Raw genomic sequence first — 21035 nt, 5'->3', positions numbered from 1 at the left:
GATGTCTGGGTGGGATGGTAGGTACCCCTCGACTTCACGTTAGACTGCAAGAAGGCAGTTGGTAGGCAGGTAGTTTCTGCTCCTGAGAAGATTGGCGCTTCTTAGAAGGCTGGTCCACTGCGTTTGGAGTTTAGGACCAACCTGGGCAAACAAAACAAAACAAAAAGCCATAAACTAGAATCCAAGAAATCTCAGTTTTAGGGCTCCACACTGGGATCTCGTCACAATAATGTGAAGATTGCCTACTAAATTAATGTTACATGGTCCAGGGAGACGGCTCAGGAGTCAAAGGCACTTGCCCTAGCAAGCCTGATAACGTAAATGTAGTCCTCAGAACCAAGGTAGAACTCTGGATGGAGTGACGTCTATAATCGTACTGGAGGTCACGGAAACCATCAGAAACCAGCCTGATCTACAAAGCATCGCCAGTTCAGAAACTAGAGACCGTAATTCAGGAAGGTGGAAGGGACCCCTGAAAGTTGCCCTCTGACCTCCACGGGAGCACATGGCTCTCGATCTTTCACTCATGCACACACCTGAAACAAAGGAAAATTGTTCTACTTAACATTTTTAACAACTGTATTCCCAGAACCTGGCTCAACTGATATCAATGAACATTATTCTTTGGAAAAATGATAGGATACATTCATGATTGGAATAAGTACACGTCTAAATCTTGATGAAAATAACTTTTTGGTAGAATTGGAAGCTGTTTATGATTTGCATACTATAGAAATTTATGTTTGGGGACTAGAGATATGGCTCAGCAGTTGGGAGCACTTAGCTGCTCTTCCAGAAGACCCGGGTTCAATTCCCGGCACCTGCATGGCAGCTCAAACCTGTCTGTAACTCCAGTTCCAGGATTTCTGACACCCTCATACGCAAAACACCAAGGAGCATGAAAACATCATATAAAAAAGAAAGAAAGAAATTTATGTTCTACACACCCATGTTGCCATTACTCAAGAGAGTAAGGCAGGAAGATCACATGTTCAAGGCCACCCTTGGCTATATAGTGAGACACTCTCCAAAAACTAAACCCAACCCGCGGCTGTGTGGGCGCCCTCCCGTGGGTCTGGACGTGTAACGGGAATCTCTCTGGAAAAAGCACTACAGTGGAAGAGAGATGTCACTGGTGGACCGAAGGCAGGATAGCTCCTGAAAGGCCTCAATGCTGGTTCCAGTTTGCATTCTCATTTTATCCTCTAAACTACAATGTGGTGTGGGCAAGCAAGTACTGTTTTACAGAAGCCAAAGTGGCAGTCAGCAGGTTGTCTAGCTATTTCTCCAGGTCATTCTGTTCCAGGTAGCAAGTGAAGTCATGCTTGGCAAATAGGCCAAACAAGTAGTGCTTTAGGTGAGTCACTAAATAAATCGACAATTATTGGCCTTTTCTACCTAATTCTACTTCCGAAGGAACAAGCCGAACCGGCTTCCCCTGACACTGTAGGTGAGTGTGGCATCGAGTCCTGGCATCTCCAGGTCGCCACGTGGGGTTCATCTGTAGTAGGCGCTTTGGACACCCCATTCCTGGCTCAGAGTCAGAAATCTGCAAATCCCAGCTCCCGGGGAGGCCCACTACCGGGGGACCTCAGGCGGGCTCGGGCGGAGCCACAGGTTCCACCCACAGAGAGAGCAGGAGGCGGGTGCACGACGGAAAGCGCCACCGATTGGTCTGCCCCGAGCTGCCAGCCTCGGATTGGTTGCCTGGGACACGTGGCCTAGCCGAGGCCTGTGTATTTGGCAGCGGATGCTCTCTTCTAGCCGGGACCTGCCTAGCAGTGCGCCCAGTGCATACCAGCTTGCAAGGTGCTCCGAGCTCTTCGGATCCGGATTTTTATACACGTAGATTCTGAGCCCGGGATTCTCGCGTCTCTCAGGGTCGGCGATTGCAGAGATCCTTTCGCCATGAGTGTGGGTTTCATCGGCGCGGGCCAGCTGACCTGTGCGCTGGCGCGGGGCTTCACGGCCGCAGGTGAGCGCGTGGTCAGCATGGTTAGCCTTCCATCTCCCCCGAGTGAACGAGTGAGTGAGTAGTGGTGAGTGGGTGAGTGAATGAGCGCATGGGCCAATGGGAATGAATGGGGGGGGGGGTTGCATCCATCTGCAGGGATGCCATAGCGTCGGAGGCCGGCTCTGCTAGAGCTGCTATAGGCTTCCTTTGATGGACTGCATGATTGGGCCACGATCCCCTGCTGAAAAACCTTGTTTTCGCAGGCGTCCTGTCGGCTCACAAGATAATAGCCAGCTCCCCGGAAATGGACCTGCCCACGGTGTCTGCGCTCAGGGTAGGATGAATGGAGAGGAGTGGGAAAAGCGTCTGGCTGGCTCAGACCTTCCCCTAGGGAGGTCATCATTACAAGCCTTCTACCTTCTTTGGGGCAGCTTTGTGTGGTGGGAACCCCCAGGCAAAGTTAGGGTCGGATCCAGACCCTAGGGTGAAAGTATATATAGGAATGATTATTCTGTTTGCTAGTCTACTTAGCTTGGAACTCACTACATAGTCCATCTAAGTCTGGAAACGGCTGCTTTCAGCTTCCCAAGTGTTGGGAATCACAGGCGGAAGTCACCGAGTGAGCCAGAGATTTATTTTTTTTTCTTCATTGATTAGTTGTGGGACACCGAAGGCCTCAGCCACTCAGGGCTGTTTCCTCATATTCTGTAGCCTTTTACTGTTGAAAAGGACGGTGTTGGAAAAGGACCTTGTGAGTTAGTTTCTTTCAATAAGGCTTAATATCCCAAGTCTTGTAAAATCTGGCCGCTGTGGTGCAGGACAGTCAATGAATCAATGGTTGTGCCTAGTACTGGTGTATGCCCCTAACTCTGTAGGGCCCTGACACTCACTTTGGGGCCCTAGAGGGGGCCCTGTAGAGGCTTGATACTCTGGTAAACTAGGGTGCTCTAGCTGTTAGGCTGGGAGTGGGCTTTGTATAGCTGAGATTTCACCTCTGCCTGTGCTCTTTTCACCATGGGGGCTCTCACCTGGCAAAGCGGTGTTGGAAGATTGCTGGGGTTGAGGGAGCAGCCACTTTTCTGGCCACCCTGGAGAAGCTTGTCCTGGGTAACACCTGTGCCTTCTTGCCCAATGGCATGAATGGAAATTTATCATTTGGGGGGTAATCATGGAGCCCTGAAGGGACAGAATTAAAGGGTTTTGGTTGCAGCTGCCAGAGGAGGGGTTAATTGTTCCCTGGGAGGCATGGGCTCAGCCATATTACCTAGCACTATTGACTGGGTCCTCTTCTGCTGCAGAAGATGGGCGTGAATCTGACTCGAAGCAATAAGGACACTGTGCGGCACAGTGATGTTCTGTTCCTGGCTGTGAAGCCCCACATCATCCCCTTCATCCTGGATGAGATTGGGGCCGACGTGCAAGACAGGCACATCGTGGTCTCCTGCGCAGCCGGTGTCACCATCAGTTCTGTGGAGAAGGTGCGAATGTCCCGATGCCCACTGGGTGAGAGGGGGGGGTGGCCTGGGAGTGGCTGCTGATGGGCCACACCTGGGGAAGCTGTGTCCTGGGTACTTAGTTGGCTTGCCCTCCTGTTCTAGAAGCTGATGGCGTTCCAGCCAGCCCCCAAGGTCATCCGCTGCATGACCAACACGCCTGTGGTGGTCCGGGAGGGGGCCACGGTGTATGCTACAGGCACCCACGCTCTGGTGGAAGACGGGAAGCTCCTGGAGCAGCTGATGAGCAGCGTGGGCTTCTGCACAGAGGTGGAGGAGGACCTCATCGACGCCATCACGGGGCTCAGTGGCAGTGGGCCTGCCTATGTGAGTCGTCCTCGCTTGCCCACTGGCTCGTGTGAATCCTAGGGGACAGGAGGGACAGCAGGGCTCATCTCTTGAGCATGGCTGGCTCGTGGGAGGGACCGACCCTGAGGACTGGTTCTAGTCACCAGAGAAAACAGCCTCTGGGGCGTGGGTCCTTGGTGCTTGTTTCCTGGGTTCAGAGAGTGTTTCCACAGGCATTCATGGCTCTGGATGCCCTAGCAGATGGTGGAGTGAAGATGGGCGTGCCTCGGCGTCTGGCAGTCCGGCTGGGAGCTCAGGCCTTGCTGGTTGGTGTCTTTGTGTTTGGCCTGAGGGCTGTGTTTTGGGGGTTACTGAGCTTCGGACTGAGGTTAGTTCTGATGCCTCTTTGTGCGGCAGGGAGCAGCTAAGATGCTGCTAGACTCAGAGGACCATCCAGGCCAGCTTAAGGACAACGTCTGCTCTCCTGGTGGGGCCACAATCCATGCCCTACACTTCCTAGAGAGTGGCGGCTTCCGCTCTCTGCTCATCAATGCAGTTGAGGCCTCCTGTATCCGAACAAGGTGAGTATGACCCGCCCTCCCCTTCCTGAATTCTTCCATTCCCAGCCTGCCCTGTGATGGGCTGGTTCTACTTTTCTTAGATCTTGTGAGTGATGTCTTAGATCTTAGCTCTCACGAGCCTGTGCTCTCTTGGTGACCACAGCTTGTTTGGCTTTTTTTGAGCTAAGGGTTTGGTAGCCTCCTGTCCCGCGCTACCTTCTCCCCAGCAAGAACGACGCGGGGCACTTAGGATACTTTTGTAGTAAAGCTTTAATGCCTCTTGAGAGGGAGAGCATCAGCTTCCAAAGCGGAGACCCAGAATGAGGGGAACCCAGCCCTAATAAAGGAAACAGTCCTCGCTTCTGACGTGTTACTCTTGGATTGGTCCGCTGCCCATTATCCCAGGTGATGCCTCGGAAGTAGGCAGGGACGCAGCGGTAGAGAGTTACCAAGCACGTGCGCTGGGATTAAAGGCGTGTGCTACATCACCTTGAACTCACAGAGGTCTGTCTGTCTCTGCCTCCCAGGCATCGGGACCAAAGGCGTGTACTACCACGCCTTGAGGTTGCAGAGGTCAATCTGCCTCTGTCGCCCAGGCATCAGGACTAAAGGCGTGTACCGCCACACCTTGAGGTCACAGAGGTCAATCTCTACCTTTGTTCCTAGAAGCAATGGAGAATGTGGTCCGGCCCTCCACAGCCTCCCTTCACTCGGTTCTTACCACAGTAAGCTATGGTAGCTATGAATAATTTTGATTCGTAGGTGGGTTAGTTTAAGGTCAAACAGACAAATGATGGAGGCAGAATTCAAATCTTGCCCGGTGTAACTTTTAGCTCAGACTGTAATTCCCATACTCCCTTTCCTGTGTGGTCCCCGATATCACTGGATGCTGTTTAGCTTGGATCACACGAGATAAATGTGACATTCCTTGCTTAGTTAAAGAGGACTCTTGAGAAGCTTGGCGCCTCTTTGGTTTGTGATTCTGAGTTCAGGTGGTGTCAGGGTGAGGGTCTGGGGCTGTGTGGCTAGAAGCTTCAAAGCTGTAACTCCAACGTTTATCACCTTCCCTGTGGGGCTTTGTCTACAGAGAGCTGCAGTCTATGGCTGATCAAGAAAAGGTCTCTCCTGCTGCTCTCAAGAAGACCCTCCTGGACAGAGTGAAGCTGGAGTCACCCACGGTGTCCACCCTAACCCTGCCCGGCTCAGGGAAGCTCCTCACGAGAAGCCCCGCCCAGGGAAGCAAGAAGGACTGAGGGGTACCCTGGGGTGTCCCTGTCCCCAGCAGTGCAGGGAGGTGCAGGCTTAGGTCTGGGGGTGAAAGCTGCTTGGATCTGCTCACTTGATGGCACCGGGTTCTCTCGTCCCATAGCAGCAGGTACTCTGAAGAGGCAGCTAATCCAGAAGCCAGGTCGTCCTGCGCCTCTCTGAGAGAGGTGGGAGGCCCTGTGTTAGCATCCCTGTCAGCAGATGTCTGTGGAGAACTCTAGTTAGATCCCAAGGGTGTTTTGTTTGACCTCAAGAGGTGAGAAGAACAGAGGGAAGGCCAACCTCTGAATTAAAAATATGTAGAAGAAGCAAGTGGCTTCGTGTTGCAGTTGGAAATGTGGGGAATCCCATGCTGCTTTTGCTTAGCTTTGGCTCACAGCTGTCCCATTAGAAGGTGATGTTCATTGCCAGTTCTAACAGCTTTAATAAAGATTTTATTTATTTTTGAGATAGAGTCTCACTGTGTAGCCTAAGCTGACTTCAAATTGTATTAATCCTCTTGCCTTTTTTTTTTTCTTTCCAATTTTTCCTTGAGACAGGGTTTGTCTGTATAGCCCTAGCTATCCTGGAACTCATTCTATAGAGCAGGCTGACTTCGAATTCACAGAGAACCGCCTGCCTCTGCCTCCTGAGTGCTGGGACTAAAGGTGTGTGCCACCACCTTGGGCTCTTTCTTACTGCTAAGTCACCGTCTTAGTTACGTTTTCATTGCTGTGATAAGACACCATGATGACCAAGGCATCTTAGAGATGGTACACTTTATTGTGTGCTGTGGTTCAGGGAGGCAGAGTCCACGATGGCAGAGCAGAGGCCTGGCAGCACAAACCCCTGAGAATTCATGTGCTGAGCCACAGTCAGGAAGCAGAGAGGGTTAACTCTAAAGCCTCAGAACCCGCCCCTGTTGCCAGACTTCCTCTAGCAACTTCCCACATAGCCCCCCAGCTGGGGACCAAGTATTCAAATTCCCAAGACTTTTGGGGGGATATCTCATTCAAATCTCCCTGTCAGGCAGCACTGTCTAAGGGTAGGAAGGCCCTGAGAGCCGAAGTGATCAACCCATTCCCAGGGTTAGACATGCCCTTGGATGCCAAAGTCTGGTGGCAGAGAAGACCCAGCATCCGCAGGCCCAGGGGTCCTCATTGTCATGTGGAAGCAGGTGTCTTTTTTCTCACCTTATAGGATGCCAAGGTCAAGCAGACTGCAAGTGACCCTGTTCCTAGCACCCTCCCTTGTCCTCACAGGACCCTTGGCCAACCTGAAGTAGCCTTCAACTCCAACTTCACACGTCATCTTTTCTGAGGGCCCCTGTGGATGGAGAGGCTGCCCAGACCCGAAATAATCAAGCAAAAACTATATTAATTAAAACACTGCTTGGCCTATTAGCTCAGGCTTCTTATTAAGTAAGTCTCACATCTTAAATTAACCCAGTTCTATTATTTTGTATTTTACCATGAGGCTCATGGTTTACCAGTAAGGTTCCAGGGCATCTGTCTCCTTCAGCAGCTACATGGCATCTTCCTGACTCTGCCTACTTTCTCTCTACATCTCTATTTGGATTTCCCACCTGGCTTTATTCTGCTCTGCCATAGGCCCAAAATAGCTTCTTTATTAACCAATGGTAATAAAACATATTCACAGCATACAGAGGGGAATCCCACATCAGGCCCCAGAAAAATACTTACCTATTTACACTTCTGTTTTGCTTTTCTGATATTAGGCAAGCAGTTCTACCTGGCTGCTAACAGTAGACCCTCTGGGGCAGTGGTTGAAGCTGACCTTGTCTTCTCATTTCCTTTATTCTGCTTTAGTTGACTGCAGTTATCAGGCATGATTTTGGTAGTTAAAAGACTGAGCAATTTGAGGCTGTAGTTGTAGCTCATTGGTAGAACACTTACCTGGCTTGCAGAAGCCCTGGCTTCTAGCCTACCCCACCCCTCGCGCATTGCTCCCTTTAAGGTATGCAGAAATACACATTCTCTTCCGTCTCCTGCAGCCCTACATGACTGTTGCTAAGCAATACTCCTGAGAAACACTGGGGAGTTACTGGTGCACAAGGGCCTGGATTGACTGACTTTCCTCAGCATTTAAGGCTCTTCTGTGTATGTCCGCAAACACTTTACAGCCTGACCTGTGCTATGCTTTCTCTAGTAAAACAGATGGAGCATCAAAGTGGGTCTGCTGGGGGCTAGGGATGTGGCCGATGTGGGAGAGTGTGTGTTCAATCAGCGGCACCAAAAAACTTGATATCTTGAAGGTTTTTTTTTTTTTTTTTTTTTAAGATTTTATTTGTTGGGGCTGGAGAGATGGCTCAGAGGTTAAGACCATTGCCTGCTCTCCCAAAGGTCATGAGTTCAATTCCCAGCAACCATATGGTGGCTCACAACCATCTGTAATGGGATCTGGTGCCCTCTTCTGGTCTGCAGGCATACACACAGACAGAATATTGTAAACATAATAAAATCTTTTTTTAAAAGATTTTTTTTAAAAATCTTTTTTTAAAAGATTTTATTTATTATGTATACAGCCTTCTGGCTGCATATATAGTGTACACCCCAGAAGACAGCACCAGATCTCATCATGGTTGTGAGCCACCATGTGGTTGCTGGGAATTGAACTCATGACCTCTGAAAGACCAGCCAGTGCTCTTAAGCCATGTCTCCAGTCCCTGATGTCCTGAGTTTTGATTTCTGGTGTCCACATGAAGGTGAAGGAGAGAACTGATGCCACTTGCACTATGTGACATGCAGGTGTAATCAGACGTTTCATATTAACCAGCACAGAGGCTTAATAGTACTTAGAAATGCTTGGCCGATAGCTCAGGCTTGTTCCTAACCAGCTCTTACATTTTAAGTCAACCCATATTTCTTATTTATGCTCTGCCACATGGCGGTACCTTTGTTAGCATGACACATGTTCATCTGCTCCCTCTGCGGCTGGCTGGCAACTCTTGACTCCGCCTTCCTTCCCATCATCCTTAGTTTGGTCACCCTGACTGTACTTTCTGCCTGGCTACTGACCAATCAGCGTTTTATTAAACCAATTCAAGTGACAAATCTTTACAGTGTACAAGAGGATTACTCCACAGCACACAGGCACATCTTCCCTCCCCTAGCATATACACATCATACAGAAATGAGATTCAAAAGAAAGTGAGAAGGGTACACACTCTAGTGGGAGGGGGATGTAGGTGGGAATGGGGCAGGAACAAGACCAGTTGAGATGCAGCCTTTGGTTTGAGACACAGTATTCTTCTATAGACCAGGCTGGTCTTGAACTCATGCTAATCCTTACTTAACATCTTTAATGCTGGGATTATAGGCTTATTACATAAACTTTAGTTAGGTATTGCCGTGTAGATAAGAATTCCCACTGGGTAGTGGTGATGCATGCCTTCAATCCCAGCACTTGAGAGGCAGAAGCAGGCAGATCTCAGTGAGTTGAGGCCAGACTGGTGTACAGAGTGAGTTCCAGGACAACTAGAGTTTTTACACAGAGAAACCCTGTCCTGAAAAAAAAAAATTCCTATGAAGGTATGTTCTAGTCACCAAGTGCATTTGGAGTCCCTGAGGGTGCTACCAGGTACCAGGACTTCAGGACTTGTGAGTCCTGGGTGGAGCATACCCTATCTGCCCTGCTTTTGGTCTGAGCGATGTCCAGGATCACTCTTGGCATGAAAATGCCATCTTTGGCACAGATTGGTAGACAGGTCCTCAGGGCCCCATCTCTTCTCAAAGAAGCCCAGCTATGCATCTAGCTCTGTGGGACCTCCTGTGGGTGCCTGTTGACAATGACTTGTCTGAAATGATAACTGTTGCAGCCATCCACTGCTCCATGGCCCTTCCTCTCCCATGGCCTGGGAGCTCTATGTAGGAAAATTATTCACCATCTTCCTAGCTGTTGTAATGAGGAGGCTGTTAGTTGGTTCCCAGCTACCCAGACTCCTGAAATAACCACACAGACACTATATTATTGGCCAATAGCTTAAGCGTATTTCTGGCTAACTCATATCCTAAACTAACTCATCTCCATTAACCTGTGTATTGCCATGTGGCTGTGGCTTACTGGCAACGTTTCAGCATGTCTGTCTCTGGCAGTGGCTCCATGGCTTCTCACTCACTCTGCCTTCTTTTTCCAAGCATTCAGTTTAGCTTTCCCTGCCTAGCTCTGTTCTGCCCTGCTCTGCTATAGGCTCAAAGCAGTTTCTTTATTAACCAATGGTATTCATAGTATACAGAGGGGAATCTAGACTAGAACATGGTACCCAACAACACACACCTCTTTTTTTTTTTTTTTTTGAGACAAGGTTTCTCTGTATACTCCTGTTTGTTCTGGAACTCGCTCTATAGATCAGCCTGACCTCAAACTCACAGAGCTCCACCTGTTTCTGCCTCCCAAGTGCTGGGATTAAAGGTGTGCGCCACCACTGCCTGACTGGACAGCTCTGAATGTCAGGTTCAACAACTTGCTAATATGCCTCAGGAAGCCTCTGGTCTACGAGATGAAAACTTTGTATTTTTTCTAGCCCTCTTGATCTCCCCATGCTGAGAACCAGAACCTAGAGTACAGCTGAGTAACATACAACTTTTAGCTTGACCTTGAACCTCCTAGTTCAGTTTGACTTTTACTCAATAAGGAGTGTTTTGCTGTTGTTTGTTTGTTTAGGTTTTTGGTTCTTGCTATACTGACCCAAGCCAACTTTGAACTCTATTAAACCAAGGCTGCCCTCAAACTTGGAATCTTCCTGCTTCAGCCTTTCAAGGGCTGGATTACAGGCATACACCATCAGGGCAATGCAGTGAGCACTATCAAACATATCTTCAGAGTGCTACTCTTATTTCAAGCTACCCTGGCCCTTTCAGTGTGTGAAATCCCACCCTGCCCATTTTTAAAATTTGGTTATTTATTTTATGTGCATTGATGTTTTGCCTGCAGGTATGTCTGTGTGAGGGTGTCAGATCCCCTGGAACTGGAGTTACAGACAGTTGTGAGATGCCATATGGGTGCTGGGAATTGAACCTGGGTCCTCTGGAGGAGCAGCCAGTGCTCTTAACTGCTGAGCTATCTCTCCTGCCCCATACTCTGCCCATTCTTACAGCCTGAGAGTCTCCAGGAAGGAGGCTGCGGCACACTTAAAGCACACTGAGAGGAAAACCAATTTCACGATGGCTTTTGACTTCAGAAAGATCGTGTGATAATGCTCCATCCTTGGGGAAAAAAAGTCCCTGGGAATGTACCCCATGGCTGAAACACCCTGAAGGTTTTTGGATGGCAGACAAAAAGGGAGATTTAAACATTGGGAGAGCCATCTCATCCTGCTTCCTAGAGAGTCCACTGGAGGGCTCCCTTGGTTAGATCTGGGATCCGAATTTGTAGGAAAGCTTCTCCCCTTAAAGACTACGATCTTCTCCAAGCTTCAGTGAAATGGGAGCTGTGTCATAATTGTTGAAATGAGAGCTGGGCTGTGGCTCAGTGGTGGAGTGAGTGGTTAGTAGGAGAAAAGCCCTCGGTTCTCTTTCTGGCACCAAAGTAGCGAACAGATGAGATGAGGTTGTGTGTGGTACTGTTCCTGATGTAAGAGCATTTATTAAAGAAGTCCCTACATTAAGAGTCATGTAAGAGTAGTTCCTTCCACCAGGCGGTGATGGTGCATACCTTCAATCCCAGCACTTGGGAGGCAGAGGCAAAGGCAGAGGCAGGTAGATCTCTGAGTTCAAGGCCGGCCTGCTCTATAGAGTGAGTTCCAGGACAGTCAGAGCTGTTACAAAGAGAAGCCCTGTGGCAGGGGTGGAGATGGGAGTGTATGGGAAGAGATTAGTTCCTTGATCAGACCCAAACTGGACTTCATCATAGGAGGGAAGGGAACTTGTGTATGTGGTTAAAGAGGAGGGGTGGGTCCAAGCCACATGGGCCACATGGTTGCTTGCCCAGGTCCCTACAAGCTGCATAGTGACCCAGTCATACAAAGGTCCCGTGGAAGACCAGACAATTATTTGTGTGTGTGGTGCTGGGAACCCAAGGCCTCCTGTGGACTAAGCAGGTAGAACCATGCCCCAACTTTATTTTTCATTAAATAAAATATGTTTGAGATAAGATATTCTGTAGCCCAGGCTGGCCTAGAACTTTGTCTGAGTCAGTGTTCTATTGCTGTGAAGAGACACCATGACCAAGGCAGCTCTCAGAAGAGAAAGCATTTAACTGTACTTGCTTACAGTCTTAGAGCCATAGTCCATTGTCACCATGACAGGGAGCAGGCAGGCACGGGGCTGGAGAAGTAATTGAGAGCTATGGTTTGATCTGCAAGAAGAGGGAGGATGCGGGAAGGGGGGAAAGAGGAAAGAGAGAGAAGGCTGAGTCAGGCAGGGGCTTTTAAAACTTCAAAGCCCACCCACAGGAACACACTTCCTCCCACAAGGCTGCTCCTATGGAACCTATGGGGACCATTCCTATTCAAACCACCACAGGCAAACAAAACCCAAGCTGACTTTCAATCAGCAGTAACATGATCTTCCCGCCTTAGCCCACTGAGTGCTGGAATTGTGGAATGAAGCACCATCCACACTCTGCTCTAGTTTTCATTTTAATAAAATAACCAGAAACAGGAATAGAGCTGTGACCTCCCCAAGGCCACCTGGCCGGTGAGGATTGGAGCCAGGCCTTTGCCCTTCTAGAAGGAAACACTCCCCCATTGACTGATCAGCTGAAGAGAGTCTACATAAGGCATTCCAGTTTAGCTTCCCCTGCCTTAGAATCCAGATGAAGGAGGAACTGAGAGGCATACACCCACCCCTGTTCAGCTCCCACCTTTGCCCGTGCTGGCTGTTGGCACATGGCATCTTGGACTGTTATTTTCTTGAAATCAACACTTAGTTTCATAGCAACACTTTTAATTAACAATCACCTTTGTCTCCAATACGATCCTCAGCACAGGGCAGCTGGGGTTGTTGGCAGCAACAGTCCATCCTCCAGATCTGAGTCCCTTCCCCAGTTTGCTCTCTCAACTCAAGGACCCGCTGTCAGAGCCCCTGAGGACAGCACTGACAACTCCTAAAGAGGTCTCAAGTCAGAGGAAAGAAGTTGGTCCAAGGCGCTTGAGGCTAGTAAGTCCCCTTAGTGTGGTGCTCTGGTCACCAGATGATGCCTACCAGGGAGCTCTGGGAGCCACACTTGTGCTGGGGTGAGTGTTAGGGACAGGTAGGAGAGCAGCTGGTGACTTCCTGTTTCCTGTTTCCACTGTTGATGCGGGAGAATTATCTGTATTCTGTCAATCATATTTTAATAAAACGCTGATTGTCCAGGCAGGCAGTATAGACAGGAAAGCCAGACAGGAAGTAGAGGTGGAACAAAGAGACTAGGAGTATTCTAGGAAGCAGGAAGCTCCCTCCGCCTTTTCTGCCCAGACCACTGGAGAGGAAAGATGTAAGCTGCCCAGCTGAGAAAGATACTGAGCCGTGTGGCTAACGTAGATAAGGATAATGGGGTAACATAAGTTATAAGAGCTAATAAGTAGCCTGACCTAATGGGCCAATCAGTTTGTAACCTTATGGAGTCCTGTGATTGATTTTCTCTTTGGAGCATGCCGGATGTGGGGTTCTGGGTGGGACAGATACCCCAACAAACTGGCCCCTTCATGTCACACACTGTGAAGGTAAGTGTTCTGCAGAGGAGAAGACCAAGTTTATGATCTGCTTCCTTCTAGCCTCTGCTATAGCAGCCACCTGGGAATTACTTCCTTTACAGGTGGGCAGGAGCTCTTTTGTGGACCCACAAACTAGCGTCCCTCTGAGCTCCTGAGCAAAGTGTCCCGCCATTATCAACTGCTAACTCTACCCAACCTTTCCAGGTCATCTGAAGGAGCAACCGCCAAGTCCTGCGCGGGGAAAGGCCCGGGAGTCATTACATCCTACCAGGTCACCTGCATGGCCTCACCTGTAACCTGAGGGTGAACACAGGCTCACCCTGTGGTGCTAGGACTTAAAGGAGACAGAGCTGTGTGTGGCAGGCCATGAGCCCTAAGAACTTGAAAGTGCTATCTTCTTATAATCTGAAGGAAGACTGAAGCACAGGAAGTCTGGCAAGCAGGTGATAGAACCAGGGTCATGGCTTTGGGCTGCCTGGGCCCATGGCCCTGTTCCCTGCAGTGGCATCTGCCTTTTTGTTTGTTTGTTCGTTTGTTTTGTTTTGAGACGGGGTTTCTCTGTAGCTTTGGAGCCTGTTCTGGAACTCACTCTGTAGATCAGGCTGGCCTCGAACTCGCAGAGATCTGCCTGCCCCTGCCCCCCTCCCCCAAGTGCTGGGATTAAAGGCATGCGCCATCACTGCCCGGTGGCATCTGCCTTTTTACCTTTTTATTTTATTTTTTGCAGTTTGGGTTGGAACCCAGGGTCTCATTCATATTAGGCATGAGATCTTTCCTCTTTTGGAGACAGGGTTTCAATGAGCTGCTCAGGGAGGCCTTTAACTCCCCAAATCTTCTGCCTCTGCCTCTGGAGTAGCTGGAATTGTAGGCCTATGCCGCCAGCCAGCCCTAGCTTCTTCCCTCCTGGATGATGAGAGAGGAAAGCGCACAGAGCAAGCCCTTCCTTCCATCTCCAACCATTACCCCCGACCCTCTGCAGTGCTCCCAAACTGGCTGCTCCCTGAATGTGTCCAGTTCTGATCACTGGCTTCCTTCCTCATCCATGCATTCTCTTATATTCTTTGCCTCTTTAAGTGCAGTAGACTCTACACCAAACCCCGAACTCAGAGTCCTTGAGGGCCCTGTAGGAATGTAGAATCCTCAGACAGGTGTGGGAGCCGCTGCCAGACGCTGCTCTCAGGAACCTGACAAGCTCTTATTAACTTGAGATGAACTGAGAGAGCTGGTTAAGGCCAGGAAGAAATCCCTACAAAATAAACAATGTGTATACATCTATTCTGATCTTGTCATAGATACATAAAGTACAAATTACTTATGTGCTAGGCTTTAATGATGTCAACATCCTGAGACATTTGTGACCAGCTAAAGGAAATAGTGGCTAGCGAAGGTTACTCGGGGTAAGGAAGATGGCAGTGTGTGTGTGTGTGTGTGTGTGTGTGTGTGTGTGTGTGTGTGTGCAGAGGCAAAGTGAGCCTTCTTGTAATTCTGACCTTCCTCTGAGTTGGTAAGATTAAATGTAAGGAGCACCTGCTGTAATCCAGCTAGCAAGCCTTTGTTCATTTCTCGCACACTAAGTACTTGTGCACCCAACCTGGCGTTACCAACACACCCAGACCTGACGGTTTCCTCTAATGTGTTATGCCCAGATCACGCAGTCCCCCCAAAACCAACTAGGAGACTGAGTCCTGTGTGTAAAAGCAAAGAGCCTTTATTCTTTCACAAGTTCGTGAACTCGAACTCTCCGTGTGCCCAATGTATTGGAGTGATCGGAGAGCCCTGAGCTCAGTTGGGGTTGGGTTTTTATAATAGCAAAGGTAGGGATGAGGGATTTCTAAGGTTCAGGACCCCTAGTTGACTGACATTTGCCTAGGAGTGCCCTGGTGAAAAGCGATGGCTATGTGCTGGCAGGTGATCCTGTCTACAATGGTTGGAGTGTTCAGAATTTCCTTTGGACAGTCTGTTCCTGGGTGGTGCCTGGGTGGTCTCAGTTTGTAGTCTCTCTTAGATCCAGACATTGTCTTAGGGTAAACTACCGAGACTTGGGCCTCTATTGAATTTGTCACAACTGGATCCTATAAATGTAGATCCTGATCTGTGAGGGAAAACTAAACGGAGATACAAAAAGACCATTGCCGGTTGAGCGCTCAGTGAGCATGGTGGACATTTGTGTAACAAGCCAGGGGCGAGAGATAGGCGTGAGGCCAGAGTGGCAGGGGGTTGTGGTCAGACACAGGTCTGCAAAGATAAGGGACTTTTTCAGCTAGAGAAAAGATGGCATAGGGCAAGGTGGCTAAGGCATGATCTCAGAATGTGACCCTTAAGTGTGGGTAAAGTAGGGGGAGTGAGGGACGAAGAGTGTGTGTGTGTGTCTGTGCCAGGTGTGGAAGCTGCACCTGGAAGGTGGGTATATTCACAGGAAGATTAGACAGGGAGGAAGCACCTCTAATCTTTGTCAAAAAAAAAGAAAACTGAGTGGCTCAGGAGATGGTGCTGGGGGGAAGGACTGAGCTTCATACCTAGCGCTCATTTCAAAAACTGGGCATGGCAGTGTGTGGCTTCCCTCTCACTGCTGGGGAGGTAGGGAGCGCGTCCCTGGGCATGCTGGCCAGCATGTCTCGCAGAGTCAGTGAGCACCAGTGAATCCAGAGACCTTGTCTCAAAAAACAAGGTGGGAGCTGGAGAGAGAGTTCAGTGGGTAAAGCGGTTGCTGTACACATGTGTGTTTGAGTCCCCAGAGGCCATGTTCATCTCCCTTTCCTGTGTTGAGATGAAAGATCAAGACAGGAGAATCCCAGCAGACTGTGGGCCAACTAGCGTGGTTGGTTTATTCAACAGGCTAAAAGAGAACCTGCCTCAGACAAGGTGGAGGCGAGGACTAACAGCCAAGGTTGTCCTCTGACCTCCACAAGTGTACCCACACACATATGTATGAATATGCATCACACACACACACACACACACACACACACACACAGCAAATAAATAAAACTTTAAAAAGGAAAAATCGAAGTGGTAAACAACTGAAGAAGAGAAGACTCCTGACTTTGACATCTGTTCTCTAGACGCACAGGCACACACACACACAGCCACATATGTGCACCTGTGCCCACACAAGCATGTGCAGACACATGTGCACACACGAAAGAAAGAAAAACAAAATATAATGCTGTACATTCATAAAAAATGTCATAATGAAACCCATTGCTTTGTATGTTAGATAAGTTTTTAGAGCTGGGCATGGTGGTGCACACCTTTAATCCCAGCACATGGGAGGCAGAGGCAGCTGGATCGCTGTGAGTTCAAGGCCACCCTGTCTTAAATAAAATAAAATAAAAGAAAAGAAAATAAAAGAAAAGAAAGAGAGAGAGAGAGAGAGAAAGAAAGAAAGAAAGAAAGAAAGAAAGAAAGAAAGAAAGAAAGGAAATTTTAAATGGGCGGGGGTGGGGGATGGTGGAGAAAACTCTGTTGGGACAGTAGCTGGGGCCTTGCAGCCATCTGGATGATAAAGGCCAGGGCCTGGTCAAGTGCAATTAACCAAACCTAAGGATCCTCGGCTTCCCCAGCAGTGCTCATCATGATTGATTGTTTAAGAGTTAATCTGTGTGATGCAGTTCCTACTGTGTGCTCAGCAGGTGCTTAATGGGGATGGTTGAGCCCTGAGACCGGGACTAGGTGAGAGGGAGTGGGCGTGACGGCACCTCAAACCTGGCTCCGCAGCTCGGTTAGTTCGGTTAGTTCGTTTCCTTTCCTTCCTTCCCCTTTTCCTTTTTCCTTTCTCCCTCTGCCCTCCCACCGTGTGTGTGTGTGTGTGTGTGTGTGTGTGTGTGCGTGCGCACATGCAAACACCCATGCAAGAACACTAAGTATATCTACTTCTGAGCCATACCCCAGCCCCTCTGTGATGCCATAAACTAACCTGTGTAACACAGAGACGTTTGAGAAAAATATTAACTGCAACAGCGGCCACCCTGGGTGGCGGACACCTGTCACCAGGGCCGAGCCCTTTGCCTGCCAAGTGGATACTTTGACCTTTGCTTTTAGGAATGAATTCTACTTGGGTCAGGTAGAGATGGAGATGGAGTCTCAGAAAGAGCCCCAGCCAGGAGGCAGGGTTGCAAGCCAGCACCAGTAGAATTGGTGTCCAGTTGATATTTGTGCCAGGTGACCTTTAGAGCTTTATTCCTGCATACTGGACCTCAGGTGGGCAGCCTGCACACATTCGCCCACCCTCCTGCAGTCTGGAAGCCTGCCATTCAGGTGTCAGTGGGATTGGAGCTCCTGAGCTTGCAGATTTCCTTTTTCTCTCAGATTTTTCCTGACTAATTTTTAAAGTGACACCAGCCGTCTTGGGTGAGGGACCACCCTCAAGGCCTCGCTAAGTGTAGCTGCCTCCTTAGATGCCTTATCTCCAAATAGATGTGTTCTGTGGTATTGGGGTATGGCTTCGGCACATCGATTTCAGGTGGATCAGAGTCAGCCCAAACAGAGCCAAATCTGGGGCTCTTGGGGACACAAAGGGGAGCTGTTAGTATGGGAGCAGCACAGAGTCTCTGAGGTTAGTTGAGGCCAGGGTCTGGTCCTGTAGGTGACAGGGAGAAAGTGAGCATAGGTTCTGGAATTTAGAGAAATGGGAGGATGTGGTTGGCACAGCAGCCACCATTGTGGCTCAGACTGTCAGTGGGTGTGAAGGCTCCTCCTGAGCTGCAGAGGGCGCTGCTGTACCAATCACTTCTTTGTGGGCCCGCCAGTAGAAAATGCAGGCTGAAGGCAATCGTCTTTCTCCTGGTGAGTCCTCCCTTCAGTGCACTGGGTCCTGCTGGAGCCAGGCTACATATGGGGCAAACGAAGTTGTGATCACCAATAAATGACCCAAAGCTTCCGCCTGTCAAATCTGGGACTCATCACCGACTCTGCTCATTTTGTCTCGATATTTTCTTTCTCTATGTTGCTCTGAAGAATCTGCCTTCCGCTGCTTAGTCTGGTTGTCAAGGTGCCTGGGACTGTGAGATGATACAGGTCTGGGTGCTGAGAGCCCCAAGCTACAAGGAAAGAGGATCTAAGAAGTGAATATTAAAATTAGCAAAACCCACATTCTCTGGGGATCGCGAGCCCGCTGTGTAAACATGGCACAGTCTAGAGCTTACCTCCCCTTCCCTGCCGCCTTAGTCAGGGGTAGCCAGGGAGGGCCTCGGACACACTCAGGCTCACACTCATACATGCACACATACCTCCCATATATCACACAAATGCACACACATCACTCAGTTACACAATACACCTCACACATGCACACATGCAGAATCAATCACATGTACACATGCAAAATCACTTGCACACACACAGACGCACATGTATACATGCAAAATCACATGCACACATGCAGAATCACATGCCCACATTCAGAACTACATGTATAATGCAGAATTACATGTACACACAGAATTACATGCACACACGCAGAATCACATGCCCACATACAGAATCACATGTAGACATGCAGAATCACATGTAGACATGCAGAATCACATGCACATGCAGAATCACACACACACATGCATTCATAGTAACATACACCCATGTACCTACAGGATTACACACTCAGACTCATATATAAACTCACTAACTCATGCACATGCACTAACTTGTGCACACACTAACACTCTCACACGTGCAACACTCATACACATATATACTCAGAACTGCCCTTATACATGTGCAAAAACACAGAATCACATTCTCACGTGCATACATACAAACTCAAATGCATACAGGTCATAGTCTCATAAACACACAGTAGTTGGTGTACACACTCACAGGTTCACATCATGCATGTACACCCACCCTGAGGATACTTTTGTTAATTTCGCTGCCACTGATGAGAGATTCAAATGTGTAAGGTCTTTCCATGGATAGTGCCAGAGGTGTATATGGGAAGTGGTAACAGAATGGATCCCCATTGGAATGGCTGTTAACGACAGAGCCAGGTATACTGGAGGGATGCACACACGATGCAAAGCAAAACCCTTTACAGTCTAGGGAGGCCCCTTGGCTGCCCAGGGTCGCACATACCATTCTGACGCTCTCCAGCTCCTCAGACTCCTTTATGGGCAGCTCACAAGGCAGCCCAGGCCTCCACAAACAGACTGTCCTCACAACCATCCCGTGGCGTGAGGCCTGGGACTTTGGTCCAAGGTGGGGTTTTCGTCGCCCCTGTGACTGTGTAGTCCTAATCACTTGCAGAGATTCCTGGGTAGGAAGTGAAGACCGGTGTGCAAAGCTGAGAAGCTGGTTCCATGGTAGGCTCTGGATCAAGTCCCCTGTCATAAATGACATGTTATTTTGTTGTCAATTAAAGGACAAGGGGAGAGGAGCCTCCCAGGCTGAGACACACGGGTAGGTAAGCACGTGGAAGTCAGAGGACACTTTTCAGGAATCCATTCTCTTTCCACTGTGTGGGTCTGGGGACCAAAGGCAGATCATCAGATGTGGGGATAAGGACCTTAACCCACTAAGGCCTCTGGCTAGTCAGACCTTGAACTTCTGACCCTCCTGCCTCTGCCTCCCCAGAGCTGGGACCACAAACATATGCTACTAGAAGTGAGGTTTTAATTAGCTTTCTGCTCTTCTGAAGGAGAGCTTCATAGGCATGGAACCTGGGCTGCCCTGGAAAAGCATGGGTTTGGGAGACAAAGGTAGATCTTGGGACCTTCACGCTTGCCTCCTGCCCAGCTCAGCTGTCTGCAGTGGGATGACTTTTTAGGCCTCATCTTCCCCAGCTGTGACACAAGACTGGACCAAGGCCTGCAGTTGGGTCCTTGCCAGCACTAACATCTCTCGCCAAGGCACAGCCTCTCGCGGCTTCTCTGACTTCCATGTCCGGGCTTTCATTTACTGTAAAGATAAAGCTATTCTCCCAGCCTCCCTGGTACTGATTCTAACCAGCCTGAAGCTGTCTAAAGTTGGGTGTCTGTTCCCTCTTCTCTTGGTTCTTTGTCCCTTCAAGCTTTGGTCTTCTTCGCTCAAGGGTCTAGCTACTAGTTATTTTTCCAGAAGCTTCTTCCGTCTGGATATCAGCTCTGCTACTGATGTAGCCAAAGCCCCTCCCCCAGCTGGCCTCCCCAGGTCTCTGGATGTGGTCCTCTGTACAAGCCCCCAGCAGCTCCTCAGACTTGTCTTCCATTTCTGTGGCCCTCCTGCATATCCTTGTCCCTGCTTCAGTGGGTGGTACCTCTTCTTTTCTGACCTGTGCCCCAGGTCCAGGGGCTCATAGCTCTGACCCTGGCCAGGAGGATGAACTTAATTTAGGAGTGTCTTCCTGACATCTTTCTCCATGACAGCCGTTCTGCCTCTGTTCTGTCATACTGACACTGCTCCTGATTTGGGTGTTGTATCTGAAGTCACCCGGGACCCCAGATTGTCTAGATTTTCTTCTGTGTTATCATCTTCATAACTTCTATTTTCTTTTCTTTTCCTTGTTTTGAGACAGAGTCTCACTATGTAACCCTGACTGGCCTAGAACTCACTGTGTAGACAGGTCTGCCCACCTCTGATTACTATTTTTTTAAAGATTTATTTATTTATTTATTATGTATACAGTGTTCTGCCTGCAGGCCAGAAGAGGGCACCAGATCTCATTACAGATGGTTGTGAGCCACCATGTGGTTGCTGGGAATTGAGCTCAGAACCTCTGGAAGAGCAGCCAGCCAGTGCTCTTAACTTCTGAGTCATCTCTCTGGCCCTTATTTTATTGTTTTAAAAAGACTTATTTTTATGGGTCTAGAGAGATGGCTCGGTGGTTGAGAGCACTTATTGCTCTTGCAGAGGGTCTGGGTGCAGTT

General features: G+C 49.1%; 1 protein-coding gene across 2 annotated transcripts; it reads left to right on the top strand.

Annotated features, from left to right (window-relative positions):
• The first annotated feature begins 1728 nt into the window (after positions 1-1728).
• Positions 1729-6009, top strand: Pycr2 (pyrroline-5-carboxylate reductase 2). Of its 2 annotated transcripts, none has more exons than XM_048436509.3 (7): positions 1729-1975; positions 2218-2288; positions 3256-3432; positions 3553-3774; positions 3969-4061; positions 4153-4316; positions 5383-6009. In XM_048436509.3, the coding sequence occupies exons 1-7, from the start codon at positions 1909-1911 to the stop codon at positions 5546-5548; spliced, it is 960 nt and encodes a 319-aa protein (XP_048292466.1). In that variant the 5' UTR covers positions 1729-1908; the 3' UTR covers positions 5549-6009. The 2 variants fall into 2 exon arrangements, with proteins under 2 accessions (XP_048292466.1, XP_048292465.1); XM_048436508.3 differs by having other exon boundaries at positions 1730-1975; positions 3253-3432.
• Positions 6010-21035: the final 15026 nt, after the last annotated feature.

This window comes from Myodes glareolus, chromosome 5, assembly GCF_982192425.1.
Source record: "Myodes glareolus chromosome 5, mMyoGla1.1, whole genome shotgun sequence".
Classification (NCBI taxonomy): Eukaryota; Metazoa; Chordata; class Mammalia; order Rodentia; family Cricetidae; genus Myodes; species Myodes glareolus.
The sequence above is the reverse complement of the archived record's forward strand: the minus strand, read 5'-3'. Positions and strand labels throughout refer to the sequence as shown.

Bases quoted from the DNA above. Each gene is read 5' to 3' on its own strand.
- Pycr2 (XM_048436508.3), top strand. From the start codon at position 1,909: ATGAGTGTGGGTTTCATCGGCGCGGGCCAGCTGACCTGTGCGCTGGCG. The intron at 1,976-2,217 runs GTGAGCGCGTGG...TTGTTTTCGCAG, and splicing joins GCGGGGCTTCACGGCCGCAG to GCGTCCTGTCGGCTCACAAG. The intron at 4,062-4,152 runs GTTGGTGTCTTT...TTTGTGCGGCAG, and splicing joins TGGGAGCTCAGGCCTTGCTG to GGAGCAGCTAAGATGCTGCT.